The 21,190-nt window shown below is 34.3% G+C and overlaps 1 protein-coding gene across 1 annotated transcript; it reads left to right on the plus strand.

The window, feature by feature from the left end:
* The first annotated feature begins 1,622 nt into the window (after nt 1-1,622).
* LOC128204657 (endoprotease aex-5-like) lies at nt 1,623-14,604 on the plus strand. The gene is made up of 13 exons (XM_052906094.1): nt 1,623-1,653; nt 2,711-2,812; nt 4,745-4,834; nt 5,109-5,258; nt 6,379-6,470; nt 6,624-6,721; nt 7,409-7,596; nt 7,975-8,166; nt 8,391-8,494; nt 8,695-8,801; nt 9,278-9,395; nt 11,441-11,763; nt 12,166-14,604. Exons 7-13 carry the CDS (start codon nt 7,555-7,557, stop codon nt 12,432-12,434), a joined length of 1,155 nt encoding a protein of 384 aa, XP_052762054.1. The 5' UTR covers nt 1,623-1,653; nt 2,711-2,812; nt 4,745-4,834; nt 5,109-5,258; nt 6,379-6,470; nt 6,624-6,721; nt 7,409-7,554; the 3' UTR covers nt 12,435-14,604.
* The last annotated feature ends 6,586 nt before the right edge of the window (nt 14,605-21,190 follow it).

A 21,190-nucleotide genomic window follows, 5' to 3' on the forward strand; every position in this document is an offset into this window, starting at 1 on the left:
TTCCACGAGAGAACTGACAGTTCACCCCCGTCGTGTCCCTACGTCCGCACCGGCTTGCCGTCCACGTACAGGGTGTCAAAGATGATCCACGCACGCTTACCCTCCTTCCTGGCGTCCTTCATCTTGGGCACTAAACGTCGTCGTTTGTCCATCACTTCCGGCGGAAACTGTTCATACATTTGGCAACCGGAGCCAGCCAACTGCTTCCACTCGCGACGTACAAGTTCCCTGTCCTTAAAAAACGTGAATTTAGCTATGACGTTGCGAATTCGCCCTTGTACCGGATATCCTGGAGAACGGTGGATGCGCTCGAAGCGAATGGACTCAGCCGTCTCCTTCGCCAGCTTGAGCTTCTCTTGTAGGTGCTGTCGTAGTTTGGATTCCGTAACATCGGCTGGTTCGTTCCCGGAAGTATTATCCTCTGGGATGTTAGGAGTGTCTAGAAAGATGCTTTGTCCTTAAACAGATGGCAAATCAGGTGTTATAAAAATTGTCCTATGATCAAATGAAGATCATTTGCAAGAAATTAAGAAATGCACAACTTTCATTTTCATCGCAAGGTTACTGTATACAGTGTATGAAAATAAATTATGACATTTCAATATCATTGTATAAATACTGGATATATATATTTAAAATGATTGTAATTTTAAAAATGAAATATATTATACTTATAAATGTAATGTTTAAGAAGAACTATTTGGCGTCAACATTGAACTGTCTAAATTATATAATCCGACTGGATAGTTATAATAGTAATTCAATCAGCTAGCCGCAGTCCGTTCTGAGTCCTTTGTATGAATTAAACTTGACAATGATCTTAATGTTATAAAGATAGTGTTAACAGTTTCCCTGTAGACATACAAATGCGATATTTTCATTGTATTTATTAAATATCTACTGTTTCACATAAAGTGGCACTCTTATTCAAAATCAATACAAACACATGAATAACAAACATCAATTTTGACTGATAAACATTAATCTACTTACTAAATAATGCTGATAAAAAGATTGTAACCGTGTATTTAGTAGCAGGAAGCGCAAAAAAATTAAATGATTGGTGAATGCTAAAATATTTACTGTGATCTACCATAGTCTTATAAGGTGGAAATAACATGTTTTATGCGCATTTCTTTAAAATTAAACTCGGTATCCTTCATAAGAGCTATTGTTTTCGACATTTATTCATCCTTTTTGGAATATTAAAACAATATAATTAATTTTGGTAATTCTGATTTAGAAGCAATAGTGCATCTTTAAACCTGTGTACGTTTATTTCAAATTATTATGTACCTATTTATATTTGACACGGGTTTTGCGTTTGAACATTACCTAGGTCTTCCGATTACATAATCTTTTAAATCACTAATTTGTTTATTTAAAACGTAGTTAACAGTATCGTGTCTATATTAATAGGTATATAATAGGTATGATCATGCCACGTTAACATGATCCAAAAGTCAGTTTAAATGGAAAACCAAATACCTTTCACATAACTTCTTTACCAAATGCGCAGTATAGAAAAAGGAAGTGTATATTGACTTATTAGAAACACAATTGAAACGAATAATAACAAAATGATAATAATACAATCATCTCGCGGAAATCAGGAAGTCACTTAATGTTTACAACTTTAAATACCGCGGAAAGGTAAGTAAAACCCATCATATTTTGATATATTTAAAGTTAACTTTTTCTTAAGCAAATAAATCTACTCTTTATTATCTCTTTAACTTGCCTGAAAAAAACAACACAGTATGTTTTCAGATTATACAGCCTATCCTTATTTTGATTATTTGTTGTTGTTGAAATAATGGCATCTTTAGCCTTTTCGAATAACCAAGTGAAAAAAACAACAACGCTGGTATCGACTATAGCTGAGCAAATATAGTTTGATAAATTCAGATTATATATGAGGCCATTTTAATAAAGAATTTTAGTCGTAACTTCAATTTTCTTAAACCTGTATAAAGATAAACAATACATGTACCTCGATTATTTTTATTTACTCAACTTGGTGTTTATTTTCAATGCTGACTCGAGTTCAATTCACTCAAATATGTAACAAAATAATGAAACTATGACACTAAGATAATTTCAATTTACGCTAAATAACTTATTGAAACGCACCGAGCAGAGGATTACATGTGTTATACTTCTCAGTAATATATACTTTTATTTCTTAAGCCGTTCTTGTAGCTGAAATGAACATTTTGAACATTTTGCTTATACATTTCGGTTTCTGTGTTGTTTAAAAGCCCTATGAACCGTTTACTACGACGGTAAGGACGTCAAGACGTCACCAAACACACACCAAACTCGACGTGATACAGGCCACCAGAAAAGCGTCCTATCATAATATCCCATATTTGCTTTCTTTGATCATTGGTGAAACCAAGAACTAATTTTCGCTCTTACCGCGAAATTCAACAACCTTCCATAGATATAGTAGTGAAATTAACGTTTTCTGTTTATTTTTTTTATTTTTTTTTCTCTGCCGTTTATAATGTTCGTTTATACAGGCAATATCACCGATCATGAAAAGTCCATCATAAATACACTGTGATAAAAGCATACTGAGTACAGCCTTCATTCTTTGTTTCAAAATACACGATGAATGAAACTAATAAATTTATAGTTGTTTTGTAGAGTGGTTCAAACAAGAATTCCTATCTGTTTTAATACGTTACCTTTCGTCATATTTCAGATAAATAAAAATTTATTCATTTTTGACAAGATCGAAGGAAGTGAAAAGCCAAGACATCTACAGACTGATGAATTGGAGGCACTTCGTAAATCGAATCACTATGTAGGTACCACACAAGGACAAACTGGCTAATGATTTGTCCGAACTGTTATGTTATCTGACAGAGTGAACATAGGCAGCGTTATGACAAAAATGCAGGTGACTCGTCACATCTGGTTTAGTCCAGATGTAACATGGTTAAAAATAGAGGGTTTTAAACAAAAGCTATGGAATATAAGAATATAGATCTAGTGATCGACGATTGAGTGGCATTTAAAATGTTATGAGATATGATGGAAATAATTGTAATATATACGATTCTCTACCAGCGTTTCGCTCGAACGCACATAAAAAGCGACTCATTTTTTTTACTCCATTCAAGATGCCGTCTTTATATGATACACACAATCTTGTTCCTTGTTAAAGTAATGATATAATCTTAAAATAGCACAGGGATATCTTATGGAATCCCAACGTTGGTATTACAACCTTAACATAACTACATAGTCAAACTCAATGTCTAAACAGGCAATTTAAGCATTTTGTTAAAAGTTTTGTTCTTGTTTAAAACTGAAGTCGTGACGCCGAGAGGTAAGGGACGTAAGGTTTGCACGTTACTGTTTACTTTTCATTTTTTATACACCAATGGTGTTATTTCCTCAGTTTTCAATACTTGTTTTCATTACAATTCGGTCCCTCTATCTACTGTCTGTATACTAAATAAACACAGCGTTGAATCTAGCTTTGTGGCAAAATGTGGTGTTGAATGTACTGTAGGTTCATATTGTTTATAGATTCAGTGATGAACATGCTGTAGGCCTAGTTCATGTAGGAAAAACTGTTGTTTTTGCCGATTAAAAACTTGCCTAATTTGGCTGATATTAAAAAGTATGAATTTCGTTTTGTACATTAAAATATTATTTTTATAAGTGTGAAGTTTTAAATAATATTTCTTGTACCTATTTCTATCGGAAAATAACTTTTTTAAGGTCCGCCTACTGCCAATCTTTCAATACACAACCCGTGCGTAAAATTTTGCGTTGTCAATGTAGCAGCCAATGAGGTTGTATTCTAAGTCAGTTAGATGATCTGAAGTGATTTCTTAACTAAAAAGAGGTGCTCGTTCACTGCGCCCACTCCGCCCTTTCTTAGTCATTAAGAATTTACTCCATGTCATCATTCTTAATTTATATTGCACTGTGTTACAAACATTTATATTATATTGCAATATCATCTCTGATTGGTAAATGAGATTGTTATTTGAAAGAAGTCACAATCTATATTCAAAATGGTGAACAACCACACCCATCGCACATAGCTATTTACCACTGTATGTCTTCATTCAAATATTTTAGTTTAGTTAAACAGTCTTTTATAAATAAGAATCATAATACGGATTTCGATTTCTTCCAAAATAAGTTTTGTTCTACAGTATATGAAACGGTCGAGTTCAGTATTTTGCTTTACATATTAATGCTTACATACGTTACAATCATTCAAAATTTAGCCATTATAATTTGTTTTAACAGTTTGATAGAAGACAATCAAGACTTATTGTCTACTAATGTATCTTTCGAATATTCCCTTCAATATTGTGTCGTTTGACTGCAGATCCTTACCCCTGTTAACCTTTCTTACTGTTATCATCACACTTTAGTCGTACTCTACTTATTCCGCCTAAACATTATACCCTTCAAGTAGTGTGCATACGCTTCGAAAATTACTGGAAAATGTTTGAGTAATATTTATTTGTATTATTAGTTACACTTTTAGTAGCTGGGGTGTATTACATATAAACTCTCTGAGTCTGTATATCTTTTACACCCCCATCTACTAACAGAGAAACGATTATATATCAACGTGTACCTTTAGATTTGATAAGTAAAACATACTTATAGTGTTATCTGCTAGACTAATACATTACTTTTTTTTTCTCTTAACAAAAAATGTATAATAAAATATGTGCACTCAAATCGGTGTTGTTGGGTTTTTTAGATTGAGAAGCTTGACCAGAGCCTGCACTTTTACCCAGAGTCGCCAGTTGCAGCACAAACAGTGTCATATGAACAAAAACCTGAAGAAAACGTTAGTATTGTGATGTTTTGTTTTATCCCGTGTCCAGTTAACTTGTCATAGGAACATTCTGAAACAATTCATCATTTTATTTCTTGGTTTCTTTTTAATGGAATTATTTAAATATATATTTGACAAGTCTGGATGAAAATAAACCAATTCAGATTATTTGTAAATGGAAAACATTCAATCGATTACGACTGCCTCTCATGTTACACTTTACAATTATCTTCCATTCATTTACTATATAATAACCACGATCACAGACCCTAACACACAATTGCAGAATTTCATACACGTGTGCCCGCCCTTTTTCGATGAAGCCCTTGGTATTGACCGAACTTGTTCTCTGAAGAATTTCACAGGAAAAGGTGTAGTTTTCGGAGTAGCAGATGTCGGAATTGATACAGAGAACATTCACTTGAAACAAAACATCGTAAGTATGTGTAGAAAATAAATGTGTTAATTATGCTTTCTTGCATTGTTAAATGTTTCGACGATAAGTTAAATTGCAGTTTAACATAATTTAGCAAAATGAAATAAGTAACAGATTAGTGTTTGCAACGATGTAAAAACACTTTTTTTCCACACGCTGATTAGATACGACATATTATACAATATCGTGTATCCAAGATATAATATTCTTTATTTAATGTCGGGTATATGCTAACAAAACACCATTAGCTGAATGAGCTATTTTTAGACATGAATAAAAAACATACATAACATAAAAATACTTTGTGATCATGAAAATAAAACATAGAGTTTTAAATAGGTTACACTTTGGAAAAAGTATTTACAAAAGCCATAAATAATAATGCAGACAATTACAAAAATACGATGAATTAGAGCACTGTATACAGTGAAACGTCAACAAGTTTTCCCGGCTGAACGGCCTGTCCACATTGCACGGTTCCGCTAGTTGGCGTACCACTGTATAATGGTTAGTTCTTTCTAGAATATCAATAAAAGATATTTATCGAATACATTTTAAACAACAAAGCTGTAACGAGCATTATGTACATAGAAAATACATCATGGTATAATAGAGTATAGCTGATAAAATCATGTTATTTTTTAACTTTTAACTTTAATATGCTAGAAAAAGTCTTTGGAACAAACGTATTGCCAAGAGAAGTAAGTTTATTTATCATGTAATTTAAAGTACTAACAGAACTTGCTGATATTATCAGAAACGGTAATGTACAAAGATATGATCGCTCCTATGATTTGTTAATCCCTACCTATAGGCAACCATCAAAATATCTGGCAGGCATCTATCCTGGTATATCAGCACCTACCACTGTGTAAACACGTTAATTGATTATGCCAGATCGTAGCACCTTATAAAAAGCTGCCATAAACAACACAAATATTTATTTTAAGGTTATAATATTTTTTTTTGTAAATTGAGCAACCTGTCCAGGTGTAGTAAGTTTTAAAAATTCTTGATAGTTTTGAGTAAATTAATGTGTGTTTTTTGCTATTATCTGTGAATTATTTATAGAAGCATGATGAATGGTATCGTAAAGCATTTTTAATTTCGTTGTTTTCAGAATCATAATTTGTCTTACAACTTTGCTGATGATCAGCCTGAAACAAATCCAACTCATAGTTGGGAAATTATTGAAAGTAAAAGACTGACAAGGTACGGCATAATGTTACACGAAACACACATACTTATATGTCTTGCAATTCGTATAATCATCACAGCTTTATAATGATTTTATTGTTTTATTTTAATATTGGAAAGATAATTATACGTTGATGAATCGCTCGTTCGTTTTCAACTCCTGTCTAGCCATGGAAACGGGTGTGCGGGGCTTATCGCTGGTGCGAGAACTACACAACGATGTGATGCCTGTGGTGTTGGTGTCTCATACAATTCCAAAGTGGCAGGTCCGTATTGCAGATTGGCTAGAGCATTTGAGTAATCAAAGAATATTTTAAAATGACACTCGTATATAAAATCAATACATACCCATGTAAAACAAACATAAATTTTGAGTGAAAGCCTTTAACTACTTACTAAAAAATGCATTTATGGAAACTATTAATTACTGATAACAAGATTGTAAACGGGTATTTAATAGCTGTAACACAAAAAATATTAAATGACAGGTGGGTCTTTAAAGATTTACAGTGATAATCTATAGTCTCATAAGGTAGAAATACTGTGTTTTCTGTACCTTTCTTTCAAATAAAACAAGGTATCCTCCATTAGAACCATTGTTTTCGATAGTATTCACCCTTTTCGGTAAATTAAAACAATTGTATTAATTGTGGTACATATGCTTGGAAATAAGAGTGCATCTTTAATGCCAAGTACAGGTTTGTGTGTCTGTTTCTCCAATATCAATTATTTGTTCTGAACTATTTCTAACAGATCAAAACTTACTTCTTGAAATAATTAATGTTGAGTCTTCATCAATATACCTTTAAACACGATATTGGTTAAATATTAGGCTACTGAGCTTGTCCATGTAGTTTCAATGGTTTTATTGACATTATACACTATTAGATACTGTTATAGTTAGGGGACCAGACCTATGTCTTAAATGTATTGTAGTAGGTTTGTATTTTTAGATTTGCAGATTGCAAAGATTGACAAAAGGTTCTGGAAATACCCAAAGTTTGATACCGCACTTTACGCAGCTGCCCTTGCCTACAAGCCTGATGAAATTCATATTTATTCCAATAGTTGGGGAGTGAAGAAGCCTTTTCACACTCCAATGTTTTGGGAGGACGATGTTTTAACTGAAGGAATGCTCAAAGTAAACACAGCGGAACTGTTATTACCGATACGAATCGATTTTGATTTTCATTAAAAATCTTAAATAAAGATGATGTGTGTATGTTGAATATGAACGTGGTAGCTGTTTTAATGTTTAATTTAAATTTCACTGATGTCGATATTTGAAACGCAGATACTCATATATATATTTCTTATCATTCCATGAGATATTTATTTTGATAAATGCATGAAAGACCGTATAAATGGTGAAAGTTTAAAACAAAAAATTGATATGCTCTTTCTTTAAAACCCCCCAAATAAAGCAGTAATTAAGAATTCTTGGACATTGTCGTAAACAAAGCGTTTTATTATTTTTTGCGATTTATTACAAAATTTGTATTGGTTTGCCTTCTTGTAGGGAAGACACGGATTGGGATCAGTGTACGTTTTCCCGGCTGTTTCTCCCGGAGCAGCCTTTTCGAACCACATCGCAACAGTGACTGTGGCATGCTTAGGACTCGACAGTGCTGTTCATGAAGTCAGTGAGGTCAATTCAGCAGCCCTTGTGTCTGTCTTTTGCAATGGACGTTCTCGTTCTGAGTCAAGAATGGTATGTGAAAAGTTATTATTGAGTACTTACCAGTATTTCCCTCCCCAGTTTCCATAAAAATATAAACGATTACTTTCATTTGGAGTATTTCTTTGTTAGTATGTAAAGTTAAACTCTTTAAACAATGTATGATTACTACTTTAAACATTATTGTTGTCCTTAAATAGTTTTGCCGTTACTTGAATAATTTTAACAGCGGTTAAAAGGCGTTTTATATAAATCAGGTAACAGTTGGACATAGCAGTGATTCCTGTCTTACGGAATTTGGCGGCGAATCAGCTGGTGTTGCAATAGTTTCAGGAATGATTGGGCTTTTATTGGAATCAAAGTAAATATTTACGGAAGAATATTTTTACTGCATTTTGCCACTGGTATTATGTGTTATATTAAATAACTGAAATAAAAACTAGATATGTGTATCTCTTCGTGTCTTTATGTCTTTCTTTAGAAGTGTATATATTTCCCCTTCAAATTCAAAGTAAATAGTACATATTTGAAAATGGAATTTTAAATATATATACCTTTCAGTCCTATGTTGTCGAGTAGAGATGTCAAGCACATACTTGTTATGTCTTCACGACACACGGGGCTTGAAGCATCGCCCGAATTCGTTCAGAATGCGGCTGGATACATGTGTAAGTATCAATACACGCTGAGTAAATACTGTTGTTGTCTTTTCTCTTACTTATTTAGTAAATAACACTTAAACGTTCTTCGTCGAAAACCCTGGGTAATCGATCGCATTGTACGTGTTATTTATGTGTAAACAAAGCATTTACCTTGGGGAAACTCCAAGCAGCAGTAACTTCCCTTGCCGTACAGTAATAAATGCTACAACGCATGCGATGTGACGATGCATCAAAATCACGTACGCCATTCAAAAAGTTAAAATTTCCTTCATTTGAAATATTTTTGTTAATTTAAACTCCGAAAACAACGTTATCTAATGTAATTTTAATATATACGATTCGTATAAATGAAATCTAGCTCGTTAGTGGTGACAGATACTTTCTGTGCTTGTCAAGGGAGATCACTGCGTATGGCCTTGGTATCGTGGGTGCGGACGATGCAAAAAAAAAAATGAGTAAAGTGACTTTTTATCATATTTCAGACCATCCGAAGTTAGGATTTGGTTATCCAAATGCAATGATGATGGTGTCGATCGGGTCAAACTATAATTCGTTGCCGCCCCTGTGCAAAATGACCCTAGAGATAGCAAGAAGTGATTTGTAAGAAAAATGATTGATTGATACATACTGCGAAATCATAAATGTTCGTGGGACATCATTATGCCCCCTTCGAAGAAGAGGCGTATATTGCTTTGCACATGTCGGTCGGTCGGTCCGTTGGTAGACCAAAGCTTGTCCGAGTGATAACTCTACAATTCCTGGACATATTGTCAGCAAGATATTGATTAAAGGGGTCATCGGGTCCAAAGTCAAGTTCATAGTGAACTTAACAAAACAATGCCGAGACCTATGGTCATCAAATTTGACATGCAGGCTGGGCCTGCCCTGTAGATGTTTAAGGGGTCATCGGGTCAAAGGTCAAGGTCACAGTGACCTTTAATGATAAAAGGTTGCCCAAGCGATTACTCGACAATGCCTGCACCCATTGCCCCCAACTTGATTTGGAGGTTGGGCCTGACCAGTAGATGAGCCATATTGATTGTTAGGGTCATCGGGCCAAAGGGCAAGGTCACAGTGACCTTTAATGGTAAAAGGATTTTAAAGATTTTCCGAGTGATAACTCAACAATGCCTAGACCTATGGTCATCATACTTGAATTGACCAGTAGATGACCTCTATTGATTTAAGGGGTAATAGGTCATGGTTAAGGTCACAGTGACCTTGAATGATAAAAGGTTGTCCGAGTGATTACTTAACATTGCCTTCACTTATGGTCCTCATACTTAACTTGAAGGTTGGGCCTGACCAGTCGATTAGCCCTATTGCTTTTAGTGGTCATCGGGTAAAAGGTCAAGGTCACAGTGACCTTGAATGCAAACTCGTCGAATCCTGGACATATAGTCATCAAACTTGACATGAAAGTTGGGTATATGCCCCCTAGTCCCCTATTGATTTTGTGGTTCATCGGACCAACGGTCGAGGTCACAGTAACTTTTAACGCGAAAAAGTTAACAAAGCGTCTACCAGTGATATCTCAACAATGCCTGGATCTATGGTCATTGAACATGACCAGTAGATGACCCTATTGATTATATGAGTCATCGGGTCAAAGGTCAAGGCCACAGTAACTTTGAAAGCGAAAATGTTGTTCGATTGATAACTTGACAGTGCCTGCATCCATGACCCTCAAACTTTACTTGGAGGTTGGGCCTGACCTGAAGATAACCCTCATTGATTTTAGGGGTCAGCAGGTCAAAGGTCAAGGTCCCAGTGACCTTGAACGCAAAAAAGCTTGTCTTTGTGATTACTTGACAATGCCTGCACCGGTGGCCCTCAAACATGACATTTAGGTTTTGGGTGACCAGTTGATAACTCCTATGGATTTTAAGGTCATAGGTCATGGTCATATCTAATATCCATAATTAAAATATTGTCATATTTCCTTATTCCCTGCTGCTGAGAGGATACATTTATATCTGCAAATATCAGTAATCATCTGAACATGATTAAAAATGTACCTACTGGCCTCACACTTTGAATGGTCATAATATTAAAACTGCCTCAAAAGGCATCCTATGTCAATGACAAATCACCTGTCATTTCGGTCCATGCATATTTCATTCAATTGTCCAAATAATCCTGACAACATGGCGCTCAGGGTGGGGGAATAATTGTTGAAAAACAGCTCTTGTTTTAGTGGCTTTCGTTGGTTGGTCACACGATTTAAAGATCCCAACGAACTATTTTACCTCGTGATATCTAACTGCTTATGTTTTGTACGTTTACATTTAAATTATACATGGTCGCGCTGCGAATAATCAGTAACTGAGTCATGGATGATTTAACTAGCACTGTGTTTTGTTAAATAAAATGTTATTCAACTTAAATTAGTAAATAAATAAATACTAAGGAAAGCGAAGGAATTTAAGCGCCCGGCAGGTGTTATACTTCAAACTAATAACGATAGAAATTGAGAGTATTTTTATAATTAACCAACCAAAGAAAACAAGGAAAAGTAATGTCCCACGTGCCTTAGCATTATTACTGCTAATTATTACTGTTAATGAAAACAAGATATATGTATATATATATATGACCGAGCCAACCCTACAACCCTACAAAGGCTTTATTTACGTGACTTTCAGACAAATTAGATCGGCAGATATGTACGAGCAAATGTCATATGTTGATACCTTTTGCGACAGAACAACATGTATTGAGAAAATGGAAGAGGTAGTTTTTGAAGTGAACTTTACCTACTCAGAGCAACATTCCATGAAGTTATCGGTGGTCTCGCCAAATGGTACCATTTCCACTTTGGCCGAGACTAAATCGGTACTAAACCCAGAAAGCAGCCGGCAGCGAGTTCAAGCAAACTTTCGAATCAATCACTTTTGGGGTGAAAATAGTGCTGTGCGTTGGCGTATATATATTTCTTGCATCATTTCAAAGAATAATGAATATGCATGTAAGTAAGCTCATGAATATATGTTTTCCTTAGCAATTAGTATATCAGTTGCGATGCGTTGTTGAGATGAGTAAAGTTTAGGCAATTTGTTTGGCCACTGCAAGAAATAACCCTTACCTTGAAGACGATTATAGTTATGCGGCATGCGTTAATCTGTTTATTGCAAATAATGTCAAAACAATATTTAATTGATTTCATAAATAAATACGCATTGTCTTTTTATTTTTACATTAGCAAGTTAAGTTCAGCTGTCTTTGGGATGAGTAGAGCTTGTAATGTTATACAATATTTAATTAACTTCATTTTTTTCTAAATAACATGCATTTTATCTGTTGTTTCAGCCTAATTTTCAATGCAAACACAACATTTCCACCGGTTTTAATCCTCATTCTTTCTATTCAGATTATGATTGTCACATTGCTAAAGGGAAATTAATCGTGTATGGTGTCATGCAGAAAAGACAATTTGGACACCGGTGTCAAAAGGATCCGAGCCTTGTGCAAGCTGTGGTGAATAAAACTTTAAATACGACTATAGTAAACAATTTTGTGATAACTCCAACAACGTTTCATGAGAAGACAATGAACAATATGGGAGTACGTATTAACGTTACAATGTTTTGTGTTGTGGTTGTCGTTTTTACTCATGTATACAATTTTAAAATGTTGTGAAAAAGCTATTGGAGGTTACAATTAAAAGCCGTTACATTTACAAGGCGAGTAGCGTTTTGCAGACTCTCAAATATTGCCACAGACACGAACGTTACAATTTTACAATATGAAAAATTGTGATTGCAAGTACATTTTCGTGTTTCAATTATTTTTTTAAATATATATTCTTTGATAGTCTTTAACTTGAGGTGGGGGCATTGACTAACAACGTGTGTGATGTGTTTAACTTTTAGCTAGTAGTAACACACATTGGGAAATTTTGAAATGGTTAGAAATGTTAATTGAGATCAACACTTAGTTTGTTCCAGTATTGTAACCTCAAACCTATCAAAGTGTTCAATATAATATGAGTCGCATAGCGCGAGGTTTGGCCTTCGGACACAAGAATTACAATTGAAATTAACATAAGATAATTATAAAGTACTAAAAATCATTAATTTTAGCTGTGTTTTAATTTATTCCATAACTTAACTCATGTTTCTATAGCAACCATGGATTTCCTCCCAAGTTGTTCGGGCTGCACTCAAAAAGTACAAACATGAATATATAACTTTTCTTTATAATGTTGCGTAAATATTTGTATCAGGATAACAAAAAATGATATGTTCGTAAATAATGTTTTTCGTTTCAATTATGTATTATGGTGATGACGTTATGTGCGTGTCTTAAAATTTAGTATTCAAAATGTGCAATGCATGGTCTCATTGAAAACACTTATTTTACTGAATTTTAGAAATATCATCATGAACTTTTCAGTTTTAATTCCTGATATGTGATTTTCTTTTTTAACCCAAACAACAATAAAAGGAAATGTATTTCCGAAGGTCCATAAGCGATGGGGCTCCTATCATGATTATTTAAGACGATATTATAAAATATTGTGCAATCATATGTTTAGTTTCAAGTGTATAAACTCTTATTTTATGGTGCAAAACTGCCAAGGAATTGCCAGAAATGTTCAAACAATGTCAGATTGTAATCTGATAGTACGCTTGCCGTTTTTTTCGAAGAACCCATGCCGAAATATTGTCATATACTAAGTGCCGTCGTCCGCTGTGGTCTCATCGTACACAACTTAGTATTTGGGCGCCACTTGTTCACGACAACCAGTTTATACACATGTGAACAGTGATACCACATTGTTAATGTGTTTCAGTATGGCAATGTCCATTGTTCTGGTCTCAATATCTTTTGAATTTTGCCTCTTGATAGTTGTACAAAACGTTTACCTTAGAATAAATTAACTTAGTATCTATGTTTCAAGTGGTGTCATGCATATTTGTAACAGGGTCCCATATATCAAACGAGAGTCAAACGTACATTGAAGCAATTTCCTTTTCTTTGGCTGAAATAATGTAAAATTATGCCGTTTATTGACAAAAGCTGATGAGCGTCGGCGTCCGTTACGGAGCTCTTCTTATATATTCGAATAATGATATGATATTTCTGAATGATATTTGCGAATTTTCTATATAAGTCTATAAGAAGTTGTGAACGAGCATATTAATAAATCCTAATATCACATTGATTTGTACCTACCTCGATTTTACATTGTGCATTTAAAATGTGACAACCATAAATGTAGTGTATTTGACCTTCTATAAACGCATTGGTGGTGCTCTATGTTAAGGTTCCAGTTTCCATTAATTGTACTTAATGTACATGTAATGTACGATTTATGTCAACCAAATGACAACGTATAATTATTGTGATGCACAAACTGTATATTCCTTAACATGTCTTATGTCTAACAAACAAACACGTTCTGTCGAATACTAGTGCGTAACAACACAACTATTTCGCTCGGGATAATTTAAATGTCTGCTATTTTGTCCCTCTAGTTTCCCTGAAAGAATTATTGCATTAAATAAATAAGATCAGATATGTAAATATATATTGAATATACATGTAAATTGATTTGATAATTTGCAAACTCTAGTCGATGTACCTAACATGGTGATCTTCGTCTTTACAGAAAACATTCTTAATTGTCCTTGTTGTTACGTCCGTTTATATCAGAGTGAATGTTTTGTTTCATTGTATGCCAGATTAACCTGAACACGTGTCAAGTGAGTTTGACTGAATTTGAATGCTATTTGTTTAATTAAGTTTTGTTCAGATGTTGAATTATATTGTAGATTTTGTTTATTTGCATGTTTTTATTCTTCGAGTCCGTCGTTTAATGACTAATAATTAATAAAAGTATCAAGAAACCTACACATGTGAGTTTCTTTATCTACGTATAGAAGTAAGTACTATTTAAGAACGAAAAACTTATTTAATCATACAGCAGTACAAAAATACTTCGTTTTCGCCCCTTTACTTCCACGAACCAAATCGTTTAATGTAATATTGGATATACATGTAAGCATTCTATATTTTAAAACACAAGGTAGAATAGTTCCACCACCTGCATCAACAGAACGTTACATTAATCGTTATTTCTCGACTCGCATCGGCGTCATTCGTTTATGTCATTATCGGGTCAAAGATCGTAGAGACAGACGAAACCACTGTTTCAATAATAATTATTCATGAACATGCTTTTAGGGGGTCAGCCAGCCCAAATCCCTACTACCCAATATCGCTAAACATAGAATCAAATTAGTATGGCTAAATCGGAGCCATTATCAACTTGAAGACGATAATTTTTAAACTTTTGATCTAAATAATACAGAGTATGTTAAAAGGAATACTTAAAAAACAGTGCCCAATTGTGAACGATGTTCGATCTCACTTGTTTAGCCTACGATATTCTTCGAAAATGTGTTCATTACGTAAAACACTAATGCTCATATGAATCTAGCTTTCGGTTTTGAAGGTGTGTCATCATCCGTATTATTGTTATTAGACTTAGTATGGAATAGAACTTAGACGTTAAAACTTTAGTACCCATAGACAGCACCGTTATGAATGATATCGGAATTATAACCAAAACCAGATTCAGTTCAATAGTCATTTCCATTCGTATTTAAACAATTGTTTGACATTTTTATATCCATTATTACCGTTACATCACGTGTGAGCCATTCATTATACTGGTCGTGTTTGTGAGTTTAGAGTCTTTTCATGAACTGTTCTATTTCAAGATATTCTTGCATACCGGACGTGTGTTTCCGGTCATGTGACCGATGCTGGAAAAACTCGTCTTACACCCCACATGTAAGATGAGTCACGCGCAACAACGCGCCACTTCTTATTTCTTTTATTGTATGGTTTATGAAATGTAAATTATGCAATTTCAATAAAGCGCAATAAAAATGTATTAATTTAAATTGACAATAAATAATCGTAAAAGCGTCCTTGGACCCTTTTTCAAAACCGATTTGAAAGGAGTGTGTATTTGTAGTGTGCGGATGATAGACTACAATGCTCAGCACACGACTTAAACAATTTCCGGAAGTAGGAAGTTGTGATGGGGGAGCCATTAGGTAATTTGTATAAGGGTCCGTACCTTTAAGGTAGGTGAGCATATCTGTGACAGGGCAAAGTTTACGAACATGTAATTGTCGTAACAGTGAGATGAAATATCACTGGGAAACATAGTCCGCACACTGTCACCATGTTTACATGGGAAAGAAAAACAAGAAACATCACCATGACTAACTTGTGTACATGGGAAATATAGCAGCATAATCGTGCACGACAAAGATGTTACCAGGAATAGCATGGTAAATCTGCTACAGAAAATAACAAAAAAATCATCAACGGCAGATATCACATAGTTGCAAGCATTGACCCGAGAGTTAAACCAGTCTATATGCACAGGGTACCTGGTGTACACTGTCGGTTGTATGCGATGTACAGTTTAAAGGTATATTACATGTTGAACATAACAGCCATAATGTAGATCCTGCATCAATGCCAGGATGTCCTTAGCGATAGCAGCAGGAGAGGAAGACGGATGGTACAGGTCATTCGTACCCACAAATAAAACGACGATGTCCGGTTGAAAATCGGTTATCACTTTTAGCTTCTGTCTTAAATCGGATATACTAGCTCCGAGGTAGCCCGAATAGCGACCGAAGAAGCCTATCGGAACAGAATATTTGTCGATAGACCATTGTAGATATTTTCTCAAACGATGAACGTAAGAATGACTGAAAATCTGGATTCGGCGATACGCCATCCTGCTGATCGATGCGTGTTCAATACTGAAGGTCAAGGACGCAACGTTCTGCGAAGATTTTGCACACTTTGCAAGCAATTTATGAATGTACTAACACAAAATGTTAATAGCAGTCGACAGCACAATTTATCAAGAATGGTATCGTAATATTGATCTAATGTTCCACTTTTAAAAAGCACTCTTCGAACAAAAATAAAAATGTATTAGGTTCACGCGATGTTCATTCGCGGAAGACAAAGAAACAAAGTGAATGATTTTCATTGGCTGGTATATATAGATGGATACTTTCAGCCCGGCAACACGACAAATAACCAAACCAATGAAATCGTCTACCTACAAGATGTACCATAACATTTTATATATATCCACAAATTCATTGGATGTGGCTTAACTAAAACTGTTTTTTTCATTTCAACTCAAATCAGTTCTCATACGCTTCTTATATTATGTGCACCGACATTTCCGACGATTAAAATCGCATTAAATGAAACATATTCCACGTTCTCCACGCCTGAATAACATTAAATTGTTTGGATTTGTCAATGTTGATTTTCATTCCAGTTATGTTACAAAACTCTTCAATGTAATTTATTTGTCTTTGTAAGTTCTGTTTTGTGTCTGCAAAACCTGCTACGTCATCAGCAAACATAAAGGCATACATTTCATCAATGCTGTCATTAATGTAAATTCCAGATTCACATTTCAGATTGAGAAATTCCTCTAGATCATTGATAAACAAAGAAAAAACCCATCGGAGAACTTACACAGCCCTGCTTTGTGCCGATTGAAGATTTAAAGTATCGCGTTAGGCCATTTTTGACCTTTATACATGATTTTAAGTTCCTGTACATACACTGATATATTTTCAGAAAATTTCTGTTCTCTTTTATGCCTTTTTTAGATAAGCTTCTCCATGAATTATCGTGTATGCAAGAATCAAATGCCTTTAAAAAGTCGATATAAAAAACGTACATTTTCCCCTTTTTCGACATTTTTTTAATAACAGCATGTAAATTAAAGATATTAACTATTGTCGAGTATTTCTTTCAAAACCCGGCCTGATATTCGCTCACAACTTCGTTATCTTCACACCAACGTGACAGTCTCTTATTCCAAATATTTGTAAATATTTCACTTATGCTTGAAATAAGCGAAATCGCCCTTTAATTATTTGGCTCGTCCTTGGACCCTTTTTTGTGTAACGGTACTATGATACTCTCACTCCATTCAACAGGGAATACACCGCTATCGTATATAATGTTAAAAAATTCACGTAAATACAGTAAAATTATCCAACTGGTATTCTTAAACATTTCTATACATGTATAATCCATCATTTCCATGGGTACAGTCATTTTTTACGTGGTTATACTTGATAGTATATCATCACTAGTTATCTCCGTTACTTATTCATTTGCATTTACGTCACGTACAAGTTGCTCAAACGCATTTTGCTCATCGTGTGTGTAAACGATATTTGTTGCACTGTATAATTTTTGAAAACATATTCTTCCCATTTTTCAGGTGATATATTGTTATCTTTTTCAGATTTCTTAACTTGTCGCCGAAACTCTTTCGGGTTATTTCGAGAGTCAATGAGGTTTTCTCTATTACACCTCTCCGCTGCCTCCTTTTTATATCTGCAAAGATTTGTACATGTATTTCTAGCTTCAATATACATATGTAAATCTTCAGTGGTGTTCGATTATCGATATCGACGTAAATGTTTGTATTTTGTCTGTTTAATGCATCACAAGCTTTACACCACCAGTCTGGCTGCTCGTTTTCAACAGTCATACGCGAAGTCCCATTTTGTTTAACACACATACCGGTGTTTTTAAATACATCTATTAATGAATTGAGCTTATCAACAGGGTTTGTTGTTTCTGTATTTTTACGAACGATTCATATAATGATGAAAATGATGAACATGTTCTCATAAAGCTATCCTTACACTCGTCTCGAGCCATAAGTAGCTTTTTAGATGATTCTCAACCCTATCAAAACCGCAACTCCGTTTGCGATGACAAGACAGGTTTATTTTACTGCAGCATACACCATACTAGTTCCCACTCAGTTTGTAGTCTCAAACGGGCACTGTTCCTGAATAGAAATGAAAGCGTTAAACGCGTTGAAAGGCTGTCGGTGCGACTAGTATGATTTCCTTTTTTACATTTTGTTCACAGGCAATAACAATCGAATCTAAATTGTCTTTCGAGTGGCCCAAAACTGTAAGCGATAAGCGTCTTAAAATAGGTGTTAATTTAATTGACTGATTTTTGATACAATTAGCTAGTTTCATAACTGTACCCGATACCAACTGGTCAGGGATTTCATAGTAATACTCTGTAATACTTGTAACGTAATTACTATTATATATTCATTTGGTTCTAAACAAACTTCACCGGAATTGATAAACTGCATAGAAGAAGGTGTATCACAAATAACATGAATCGGAACAACTAAAATGGCAGAATTCTTAACATTTAAAGTAGGGCAAATTACACCAATTCGGATGTTACTACTCATTGTTATTTGTCTTATTACTTTCAATTGAAACATGACAAAAAACCTAAAGTTTCTAAAGCATCTTAGACTATTCGCTAACTTCGATATTTATAGGTTCTGAAGCTGAGTGGTTTGTGATTTCAAAAACAGACTGAACATGCTGGATCTTCTTGATCTACATTTTATTGTTTACACTTTCACTGCATTGTTTATCCTTGTAAATCGAATATTGTCATTTTACCGAATACACAATAGTTACGTTTAACCAATTTATTTTTTCTTCGGAGAAGCGTTATGTATTTTCTAACGCGGTTTAGTACACAAGTGAGCTTTCTCTCCAAATATGGTGTTGACGTCGGGAAGCACTATAATTCAGTGTTATATTGTATGCAAATTGACCACTTGATTATAGAATATATAGGAACATTATTAAGTGGTCTCTGACAAGAAGTTGTTTCCGATGGGAATTAGCCGAGGTGTTTGTAATAAATTTCTTTCTTTCCTCAACTCCTGTTTCGCTGTTCGTTTTATAGAAGTAACGCTTACAATCAATAATACAGATAGTTTGATGTAAAATATTTCTTTTTGTTATAAATTATGTGACATTTGGGGTCCTCATTATTATAATTACTTTGTAGATTTTCTTTCCTGTAAGCTATCTCTATCTGCTCAGTAACAATGTTGTTCTTGACATATTTCGGAAACTTTGGTATAAAGAGTGTTTAATGTATAGGAATATTTGAGAAATATATATTACGTGTCATCACGTAACACCAACGATTCGAATGTGATATTGAATGATAAATTGGAAAAGTTAATTGAAAGTCTGAGTAAAGTTGTCGTGATATTGGAACCATTATACTAGGAACAGGTAAATGAGGACTATGTTGGTATTCATGATACATGCATTAAGTAACTTACTTAAGTCATTCCCTAATATTTATATACCTCACTGATCATGTGATAAAACAATTTGAAATCTTCTGAAATCCTTTACTTTTGTTGACTCTGTTTACAATCGAAACTTTCCTGTTGTATAAACGTGTACACGTCATTTAATTTGACAAGAAACACGACTTAAGATATGACTGAAGATGTTTCATGTGTTTCATGATTACCGGCACTGACTTGTATGCATGCCATTTAACGTTTACATTTTCACTTTCAGCAATGCTCATATTTATATTTCCCAATCATAAGGTTACTAGTACTACAACATGTTATTATAGTTTAGGTTGTACATTATCGCGGTCCATCTTTATTTCAACAAAACTGGTGAACGATATTTTATTTGCAAATGGTTTAAATGTGAATTCCGTATTGATCATTATTATTAGGGCATCAAAATTAAGACATATTAAGTGTTGTACATAGTCTATGCAAATAATTTTTCAGAAGCCAGACTCAACACATGCATGAGTTATTCGCTGTTCTTCTCATATTTTGTTTTTCTGAAGTACGGTGAAAATCAATACCTATATGAAAAACTTATTTTGTATTTGCAAATATATAGAGTACACTCTGCGATCACGCATTCTCATGGGTAGTGTTTTACATACAAAAATGACAAAAAGTCCGTGTTATGCAAATGTTAATTAAAGGTTTGGACAAGTCCCATGAAGATGCTTTTTGTTTGACCTCACACTACTTGTTCCATTTTTAAATAATTCATTTTGTTATTGATTTTCTTCAATTAAACAAGGGAAACTGCCGTGAGAAAAACAGCAGCCTAAAATTGAACAAAGTCCAAAATTTAAATCTCTTCTTTTTTAGGATAGCAATGCGAAGTTGTTTTTTTGCGATATGTTTGACTACTGTACTCTGGTTCGTGTTCTTATACACCAATGAGTGGTCTAGTTTCACGAAAGGGTATCCCAAACAGATGAAAAGAGAAATAAATTACATGGAATCTCCGTTTATCGATTCAAAGCTTTATATAAATACATCTAAAGCAGAGAGTGTAAAAAATATTTTATGGTGGAACCCACCGATTTGGTTGAACAACTGGATTAAAGAAACAGACGAACGCCGGTATTCATATACAAACTGTAAGGTCACTACTGACAGAACGACCCTTAAAGGAAGTAGTGCGGTGGTTTTTTCCGTTGCCGACACAGGT

The sequence above is a fragment of the Mya arenaria genome, chromosome 1 (assembly GCF_026914265.1).
Source record: "Mya arenaria isolate MELC-2E11 chromosome 1, ASM2691426v1".
NCBI classification, from domain to species: Eukaryota; Metazoa; Mollusca; class Bivalvia; order Myida; family Myidae; genus Mya; species Mya arenaria.

Excerpts from the sequence above, each read along its gene's own strand:
- LOC128204657 (XM_052906094.1), top strand. The coding sequence starts at position 7,555 with ATGTTTTGGGAGGACGATGTTTTAACTGAAGGAATGCTCAAA. Across the intron at positions 8,802-9,277 it reads GAATGCGGCTGGATACATGT|ACCATCCGAAGTTAGGATTT; the intron begins GTAAGTATCAAT and ends ATCATATTTCAG. Across the intron at positions 11,764-12,165 it reads AAAGAATAATGAATATGCAT|ATTATGATTGTCACATTGCT; the intron begins GTAAGTAAGCTC and ends CTTTCTATTCAG.